This window comes from Pinus tabuliformis, chromosome 4_1, assembly GCF_031772625.1.
Source record: "Pinus tabuliformis cultivar Carrire ecotype Pingquan chromosome 4_1, CPIR1, whole genome shotgun sequence".
NCBI lineage: Eukaryota > Viridiplantae > Streptophyta > Pinopsida > Pinales > Pinaceae > Pinus > Pinus tabuliformis.
Window position 1 is genome coordinate 151,644,481 of NC_142303.1, and position 10,729 is coordinate 151,655,209.

The following is a 10,729-nucleotide window of genomic DNA, read 5'->3' on the forward strand; positions in this document are numbered from 1 at the left end:
CCTCCATGATTTGATTATTCGTCAATGGCTTCCCACTAAAGGACAATTCTATTCCATGAAATCCCACTACAACTATCCTCCATTATTTGATTATTCGTCAATGGCATCCCACTAAGGGACAAACCTATTCTATGAAATCCCACTACAACTATCCTCCATTATTTGATTATTCGTCAATGGCTTCCCTATATTGTGTGTCTCGTCATTGTTCTGAGTACAACGTAAATCAACGGGGAAGTGAATCGACGACGATTGGCATTCGTCACAGTAACTAGGGAATGGCTGACTTGCATCATGGCCCTCCATTCTTATTTTCGTTGGACAGTGATCAGCTGGACCTTGCATTGGATTAGGATTAAGATCAGGAGTTTATTTGATTTGCGTGATTTAAAGGTTTTTTTGGCTTGAAATAACTCGAGTATACATAGTCTTACCTAAAATTTGATCACAAGACCAAGCTTCTCCCCTTAATCTCTGGACCATGTTTTCAAAAAACTACACCATTTTCCAAAGTTAGCTGCAGTAGTGTGGATTTGTGCATTCAAGCTATTGCAGAAACTCAAGCTAGTGTAGAAACTGTGCGAACAATTTGAAATGGAGTTGTTTTTAGTGTGATTTTTTGGACTTTATACGACCAAAAAAATTGAGGTAAAATTTTGATTTGTGTTACTTAAACTGAGTTTTTGACTGTATAAATAGATTCAACACCCTAAAAACCATTAGAACATTTTAATTATGCAAGAGTTACCCATCAAACTGATGATTTCAATAAACTTCAAAAAAATCGCCCTAAAAACAAATCGATTTGAAATCAAATCCTTCGTTCGGACGTAGCATTGAATGTGTCAGTCAGAGTTGTCAGGTATCGAGGCCTCGGTGATCGGAAAATTGAACAAAATTGCGGGGAATCTCTCATACATGCTATGGCATGGATGCCGATGTCACGTCCAGCTCACCGCCCTATCGGGACAAGCACCACCCATCTGAATACATCGTAGCCGTCCAATAAATATCTTCCCAATGAATACCATCCGTTGAATAAATATCTTCCAGAATACAACGTGGGTTTTGGGTTATCGCCAGATTCGCCACGCCTATATATATTTATAATATAAAAATGCAAAAGTGCAACTCCTCGGATCGATTGATGGTGACAAGTCACCTCAGAAACGTAAACATCAACGTCACGTAATTGAAATGGAGATAGCTGACACTGACGTAAAGTGGAGGAAATTGACACACCGGATTCCAGAGAAATGTGTCATTCGAACAGCTCACCAATTTCACAAAAAGAATATCGTACGACTGCACTCTTACACTTTTCTAGACCGATGGAAATTCAGAAGTAGGTTTACCTCACAGGAAACAGAACGGGTTGTGCGCGGTACTTATATATATAAATATATATAATTGTTTATTTATTTGAGTGTGTAAATGGTCCAGTGCCTGACCTATTTTAATTTTTGCAGATGGATTATATCATTGAAACTTAAGATTCTATGAAATTTTTGTTAGAGAAAGTTTCAAGTTTTGAAAAAGGATAAAAACATCAAATAGTCAGATTACTACATATTTTACTGCATGTTAATTTACTTTACTCTTTTTTCTCAAAAATTTGGTAATAATATTTTTAATGAAATTGTGATGTTTTATTATTTGAAATGTATTTAAAAATATATGACTGAATTGAGTATTTTGGAAAAAAAAATTAGAGTATTTAGTTAATTAGATTTGATAACTGATATTTGTGATTTTAACAAATTTCTGTAATATTTTTAGGTAAAATTTACAGGAAAATATGTTTAAACAAAAAATAAACTTATAAAATCTAGGCTATAATTTTTTTAATGTTAGCATGATTTGTAATACATGATTCATACACAATTTGTTGAACATCTAATTATTTTGATCATTTTAAATGTGCTAAATATGTCTAAGATTAATTTGGTCAATTCAATTTTAAATTTTCTTAGTTACTTCATTTTTTTGAGATGAGAGAGGCTTTTAGTAACTTGAATGATGAAATACAAATTGTTAGTGCAAGTGACAATGTAACAATGTTGAATGATAGAAAATGTGAATAATAAGAATATACTCAATTACAAACAACAATGTTGAATGATAGAAAATGTGAATAATAAGAATATACTCAATTACAAACAACCTTTATTGTGATCAATCTGTAACTATTAACAATCTTCATTGTGATCAATCTGAAACTATTTTATTCTACTGTTCTTGTTGTCACATCTATTAATTTTTCCATTTTCTCATATCGATCATATTGTTGTCACATCTATTAGTTTTTCCATTTTCTCATATCGATCATATTAAAAAGGCACTTGAAATCATACACCATTCAAATATTTAACTCGAGCTACTGTGGTAAACATCATACCTTGTCTCTATTGCTCTTCAATATTAATAGTAGTATTCTCCAAAGTCAATCATTGTGAGAGAAATGTTAGAGAGAGAGAAGGGGAAGAGAGAGAGATGGAGGGGAAAAGGGGAGAGAAAGAGATAGATAGATATGGAGAGAGTGTGTATGTTTGGGGGGTGAGATAGAGAGATAAATAAGGAGAGACAATAGGAGATAGAGATATAGATGGAGGGGGCAAAGATGTGCTTACTCTGAAATCAATGCACACTATTAATCTAATGACTTTGAAATTAATGTACATTATACATCTAGTTGCATCAAATTAGAAATCAAACATCTACACTGAAATCAATGCATCTGTTGCAAAATATCAAATAGGATTATAAATTACCATCTACATTGAAATTAATGCATTTAGTGCAAGAAATCAAATAGGATTAGAAATCAATATCGACACTGAAACCAATGCATCTAGTGCAAGCAATCAAATAGGAGTAGAAATCAACATCTACACCGAAATCAATGCATCTAATGTAACATATTAAATAAGATTAGAATTTGACATTTACACTGAAATCAATGCTTCTAGTGCAAGCAATCAAATAGGAGTAGAAATCAACATCTACACTGAAATCAATGCATCTAGAGCAAGTAATCAAATAGGATTATAAATCAACAACTACACTGAAATCAATACATCTATTTTAGTGAAAAACCAAAATATTCATGACTTCTTGTATCTGCACGAACATACACACTCTCTCTCCATGTTTATCTATCTATCTCTCCCTCTTCCTCTCTCTCTCTCTCTCCGTCTCCGCCTCTCACTCCCTTTCTCTATCTTTCTCTCTTCCCTCTCCCCACCTACCATCTATATCTATACATCCCTCTATCTGTCGTATTTGTCTCTCTATCTCAACCCCCAAAACACATCTCTCTCTCTCTCTCTATTCTTTCCTCTCGCCCCCTCCATCTATATCTCTATCTCCCTCTATCTCTCCTTTGTCTCTCTATATCAACCTGCAAACATACATACACTCTCTCCATATCTATCTCTCCTTCTCCCTCTCACTCTCCATATCTTCCCCTTCTCTCTCCTTCTCACTCTCCCTCTCTCCTCCCCCTCCATATCTATGTCTCCCTCTCTCTCTCTCTCTCTCTCTCTCTCTCTCTCTCTCTCTCTCTGCATATCTATCTCTCTTCCTCCCTCTCTTTGTCTCTCACTTCTTCCCTCTCGCTCCCTCCATCTATATCTCTATCTCCCTCTGTCTCTCCTTCTTTATCTCTTTGTATCAGCCCGCAAACATACAAACACTCTCTCTCCATATCTATCTATCTCTCCTTCTTCCTCTCCCTCTCTATCTCTTCCCATTCTCTCTCCTTCTCACTTCCCCCCTCCCCTCCCCCATATCTATGTCTCCCTATCACTCTATTCCCCTTCTTTCCCTATCTCTATCCTGTCCTTTTCTCTCTCTTCTCTCATCTCCTCTCTCCCTCATTCCATCTTCATCTCTCCCTCTCTCTCTCCACCTCTATCTCTAGATGTCTTTATTCTTCCCTCCCTCTCTTTCCCTCTCCAAATCCATATTTCAATCCCTCCCTCTCTCGTCCTCCCTCCCCCCTCCTCTCTCTCTTCCTTCCTCTCTCTCCATGTCTATCCCACATCTATGTCTCTCTTCCCCACTTTATTCCCCCCTCCATATAACTCTCTCTCTTAAATATGATCCCATTGTATTGTATTTAAGAAAGTATCTAAATTAAAATATATATATTTGGCTGTAAAATATTAAACTTATATTTTGGATCAATGATGTCAAAGAACTTAAAAGAATCATGCACTATCTTTGTCTCTTTCTTCTTCCCTCTTGCCCCCTCCATCTATATCTCTATCTCCCCGTGTCTCTCCTTCTTTATCTCTCTATATTAGCTTGCAAACATACACACACTCTCTCTCCATATCTATCTCTCCTTCTTCCTCTCCCTCTCCATATCTTCCCCTTCTCTCTCCTTCTCAATCTCCCTTCCTCCCCCCCCCCCCCCCCCCCATACCTATGTCTCCTTGTCTATCTCTTCCCCTTCTTTCCCTATCTCTATCCTCTCCTTTTCTCTCTCTTCCCTCATCTCCTCTCTCCCTCATTCCATCTTCATATCTCCCTTGTCACTCCCTCTCTCTCTCCACCTCTATCTCTCAATGTCTTTGTTCTTCCCTCCCTCTCTTTCCCCTTCCAAATCCATCTTTCTCTCCCTCCCTCTCTCCTCCTCTTTCTCTTCCTTCCTCTTGCCCCGTCTCTCCCACCTCTATGTCTCTCTTCCCCACTCTATTCCCCCTCAATCTCTCTCCCTATCTTAAATATGATCCCATTGTATTGTATTTAAGAAAGTATCTAAATTTTAAAAAACATATTTGGCTGTAAAATATTAAACCTATATTTTGGATGAATGATGTCAAAGAAAATACAATATATATTTTAACGTCACATCCAAGCACACCAAATTGGTGTATGAGACCCCCCTTGTTTGTGGGTCAAGGGACCCACCTCAGCACAACAATTTGACTGTTAAGTCTACGAAGTTATACATACTCTACCCCCTATGGCTTTGAACCTATGACCTCTTAGGAGAAAACACATGCTCTTAACCATTAGGCCCACTCAAGTTGTATCATTGTTAGTCACTTTTCTTTGGTTAAGACGTATCTATAGTGGTTCTTTATAATATTATTAATATTATATAAATTTCACATATGTATATATAAAAGTATTCTCATTTTTAATTTATTAAAACTTAGATTTAATCTATATCACAATATTTTTAGTGGTTGTGAGGATGGAGGGTTTAGATATACCTCAAAAGTAATTATAACCTTTATGCTTTTACATTTAATTAAAAAAATTATAAAATTAAATTAAATTAAAGTATTTGTAAAATATTTTGATTTTGAAATAAGTTATGGTTTTTGGGCATGTGGTATTGATAAGCCTTGGTATTGGCCCATGGTATTGTAACAAAATAATTAAAAGCCTAGATCCATAACATAATAATCAAAAGCCTAGATGACTCATGGTATTGATAAACCACAGTATTATGATTTTCTTCCCTCCTCTCTCTCTCTCCCTCCCTCTGTATATCTTTCTCTTTTCGTTATTGGCCCATGGTATTATAAAAAAGTAAGTTAATAATATCCATGGTAAATATTCATGATTAAAAATCTTGTTATATTGTAAATATTAATTTTTTATCTACTTATTAATTAAATTTAAAGATGGTTATGGAATCATTATTTTAATTTATATGGTAAAATGGATGTTAATTTATAAGTACTATTTATATGTTATATATTTTAATGTGATATGTATATTATATTTTCTTTTATCTAAAAAAGTTCGTAATTTTATTAATAAAAGAGATTCCACATATATATATATATATATATATATATATATATATATATATATATATATATATATATATATATATTGATTTGAGGTATTATGTGTGGTGTTAGCTTCCGGAGTCATCACATACATATTTTTGGAATCATCTTTTCGAACCATCCTCTGTGGCTCATCATCAGGATAGATCCATGAGTGAAGAAGTCAGGACTCAATAGTGTAAATAAATAAAGGTGAGGGTTAGGAGTGCCGACCAATTTAGTTTTAATTTTAATTTTTATTAATGATTTTAGTTATAGTCTAGTTTGTTTCTTTATTAAGATTGTTAATAATTTTTTTTGTAAGTTAATCCATAAATTAATTGCTAATAAATTTTATTTAATGTAACTTATATTTGATAGAATGTTTAAATTATTAATATAATGAATGATAATTAATACCTAATATTTATTAATCATTATAAACTAAACTAATAATTAAAACTAAATTTAATGTTTGATTTTTTCAAAGTATCAATGTTTATAAACTTTAATTAATTCATTATTAAATATTATTAATTAATATTTAATTTTAGAATTGAGATTAAATTGAATTAAAGTTTTAACTTGCCCATGGGGCTTTGGATCGATGGTGAATGGGTGCATTGTTAAGGCACTCCTTGCGATAGATCACTGGTTCAAATCCCCTGTGGGTGCTTACCTACCAAAAGAAAAAAAAAATTAAAGTTTTAGCTCCAATTTGAAATTAAATTAAATTAATTTTAATTTGAAAATTTTTAAAGTTTATAAAGTATTAATGTTTATAAACTTTAATTAATTCATTATTAAATATTATTAATTAATTTTTAATTTTAGAATTAAAATTAAATTGAATTAAAGTTTTAGCTCCAATTTAAAATTAATTAAATTAATTTTAATTTGAAAATTTTAATTTATTTATGAGTTTCTTTAAAATATTATAATAATATTAATGATTTTGCTTATTATTAAAAATAGTTTAATAAATTTTAGGGATGACATATTATGAGGAAGACCTAGAAAGGCCAAATTCATGGATAAGAGGGCAAGTAGCAGCTAGGAGAAGGTGGAATCAAAGGTTAGAGTGAGAATCCAATTATCACTAATTTTCCAACCTTCATCGTGGTTAAAGTTATTAGGGTGTTTTCCTATTTCGATAGCTTCTCTAAATTTTCTATGGTGATAATGATAAATCTTGGCCACCACATAGGAGTTCTCAATACAAATATGATGATTGTTTTTACTCATGGATCTATCCTGATGATGAACCACAAAGGACGGCTCGAAACGTCAATTCCAAAAATATGTATGCGATGACTCCATAAGATAACACCACATATAATATAGATCGCAAAAGCCTCAAATCAATAATTTTCAACCTGTACGAGAGGGAGAAATTACAAGATGTTTGTACATTAGAATGATTCAGATCATTGATTGCAAAGAAGAAGTCAGATCTCACCTTTCTTGAACGTTGCAAAGATGCCTCCATTATTCCTTCATTTGCCTGCATCAATCACAACCTCAAAAAATCCAGAAATAATCATTATTTCACTAAAGCTAGCCAATCTCTTCTCCGGTCAGAAATCTGGAAAATTCGTGCTAACCTTAGCTAGTTAAATAAAAAATATCTAGACCTACACTTAAATTTATCTAACCTCATTGATCCAGCACTCTAGTCTAGAATAGATGCCTGCTTAGCACTGAAATCCCTTAAGATTGAAGAACAAAAGTGCGTCAAAAAGCTCTTACATTTGAAAAACTGAGTAAGAAATCAATAATCTATCCCAGCTCTATAACAACCTCTGATGAACTTTGGTCTCACTCCAAAATAGATTTTGCACAGATATCATTTCTTAATTCGCTCGTTCTCGATGAACCTAAGCCACCACAAAACACCCCTCACAACTTGTTGATAGAACGGGCTATCCCTGAGACAGCCAACACTGAAACGAACACAATTGTTCCTAGAGCTATAACCATCGTTATAGCTACTACAGAATCTGAAAAAAAGCAAGAATAGCAAATACGTTGCTAGACACAAGGATGATGTGGTTGATATGTTTCCAAAAATATCGATAAAACAATTTGCAGAAGACAACATGTCTTTGAAGATTGGAATAACATCATCAAATAACAAAAATTACGATAAGGCTTTCAGTGACTACATTTCCAAAAAGGAACTTAGGATTGATGGCAAAGATGAGGTTGCATCCACCGAAACCGATCCTAGAGCAATAACCACTGTTGCAGCTACTTTAACCTATGATCCTTCAATTGTCCGTCATTCGATTGAGATGAGTGAGCAAATTATTAAGAGGTCGATGGCACAATCGAACAACAACAACTGCAAATTGCTTCAGGTGAATACGGTTCCGAAAACAAGAGTAGGTTAGATGGTAGGGCATCACACCAATCCATAGAAATTAGAAACATGACAACGACTTTGAATGCTAAGAAAGTAAGCAAACATATAATGAATCTCTCCAACACACAGATTGACCAAGTCACTCTAAGACTCCTTGAAAGAGGCTTGAATTTTGCCATTTCCCCTCGTACCATACCCAAAGAAGACATTTTGTGTAGCATTGAGTATGGGATTAAGGATTTACCGGACAACATTAAAGGAACTGTTAGACAGGATTGCTCCATCACCCTTAGGAAAGCCCAACCACCCAGAAGCAACATCTCCAAACAAGAATACCTGACTCTCAAGACCCTAAACCAAAACCCTAATATTGTGGTCTTGAAAGCTAACAAAGGTGGAGAAACTGTCATAATGAACACAAATGATTATAATGAGAAGATGCTAGATCACCTGACCAATAGTGGTTGTTACATTAAATTAAAGAAGAATCCCATAAGAAAGATCTCTAGGAATGTAAATAACTTGATAAAATCTAGCAAAGAACACAACATTAAAAATCTCATTGAAACCAATCCCTACACACCGAGGATTTATGGAGCCCCTAAAATTCACAAAGAAGGTATCCCCATAAGACCCATTGTCAACACCATTGGAGGTCCTACTTACCATCTCGCAAAATATCTTGCTAAGAAACTCAATCCCATGGTAGGGAACACTAGTTCCTTTGTCAAATATTCCAATCACTTCATCAATGAGATCAAACAAATAAAACTAGACCAACATGACGTCTTGGTTAGATTTGATGTAAAATCTCTCTATACTAGCATTCCCATAGATGAATCCATGGAACTCGTCCATAAAATAACTGATCCTGACACGACTAAATTGGTAGAAATTTGTCTGAAATCTATCTTTTTCAATCTTAAAGATGACATATATGAGCAAACTTGTGGTGTAGCTATGGGATCACCTCTGTCTCCCATCATTGCCAATCTGTTCATGGAAGACTTTGAAGCTAAAGCCATTGAATCCTCTCCATTAAAACCTAAACTTTGGAGAATATTTGTCAATGGCACTTACATTATTTGGCCTCATGGAAAAGGAAATTTAAACATTTTCCTGAAGCACCTCAACAGTCAATCAAAATCTATCAAGTTTACAACGGAAGTGGAAGAGAATGACAGCTTGCCCTTTCTTGACATCCTTATCAAGAGAAACCAAAATGGCTCCATATCTCAGCAGGTCTATCGTAAGAAGACCCACACAAAACATTACCTTCATGCCAACTCTCACCATCATCCTGCTCAAAAACTTGGGGTTCTCAACATGCTAGCAACCAGGGCTATTCACATTTCAGATGTTGACCATTTTGAACAAGAGAAGGACCATCTCATGAGTATTTTTGAAAAGAATGGATATAGACGACATTAAGGAATCAAAGCTTTCAAGAAGGTGAAGAATCCTAAAAAACAACAACAAAGGGATGATTATGCGGGTAAGGTCCACCTCCCCTACATATTTGGCACCATTGATAAAATTACGCATATTCTAAAGAAAAACAATATAAAAACCACCTTCAAGCCTATGAACACCCTTTTTTTTTGACAAATTCGGTTGCTTTTATAAATCTGAAAAAAAGAGGGAGACTGAGCTCCTGAAATACATGCTGAGGTGCTAAGAAGAGCTAGGGAAGAAGGAATTACAACTTAAACAAAATTCCTCCTTAATCCTGCCTTTTGGGCTTCTAAAAATCAAAGATCAAAGGTAAATCCTAACAAACTGCAGTAATAAATAACAGCATTTACAAGCAGTGGACTCTTCAGGTTTGTCGTTAGCGCCAACTTGCTTCAAGCTTGACGAACTTGTTGGAGCTGCGTTTTTCTTTTCTACTGTTCCTTTTCTGCTGTTCCATTTTTTCTGCTGTTCCTTTTCCGCTGTATTTTCTGTTGTTCCTTTTCTGCTGTTCCTTTTCTGTTGTTCCTTCGAGAAAAATGAATAGCAGAAACCAAAGGTGTTGTTCCTTTAGATCTATGCGGATCTTAGTCACATGCAGAATGAGGACAATCTTTGACCAGGCTATCATATCGGATGAGCTGAGATGTTGTTTAGATCCAGGAGGTCTCTTCATTATGGTATATGATGAAATGATTCCATGACATTGCAGATAAGGCAGCCTAGTGATCTGGCACAAGCTTTGTTGCCTTGACTGTCAGCAATTTTATTGAGCGATCACAAAACATGATAGTAGTGCACATCTTTCATGGTGTGTCCTAAGATTTGGCACCGTTTGATAATCTACTGAAGGAGAGCATTGGGAAGATCCCTATTCTGGACCATTGCACTGATGACTATCGCCGAGTCTCCCAATATCGTGATTGTGTCTATACCAAGCTTCCCAAGTTGGATAAGACCTTGGTAAAGGGCCAGGGCTTCTACTCTGTTATTGGAAGTGTGGCCAAGACCCCACTTGTATGAGAGTATGTTATCCCCATTAGCATTAAAAATAACTCCTCCCGCCCCTGCTACCACGGGATTCGACTTTGAGGCCTCATCGAAGCAGAGATAATGCCTA

General features: G+C 34.9%; 1 protein-coding gene across 1 annotated transcript; it reads left to right on the forward strand.

Moving 5' to 3' along the window:
- Positions 1-9,000: 9,000 nt before the first annotated feature.
- Positions 9,001-9,588, forward strand: LOC149174640 (uncharacterized). Its single transcript, XM_089420912.1, has one exon. The coding sequence runs from the start codon at positions 9,001-9,003 to the stop codon at positions 9,586-9,588; it is 588 nt and encodes a 195-aa protein (XP_089277038.1).
- Positions 9,589-10,729: the final 1,141 nt, after the last annotated feature.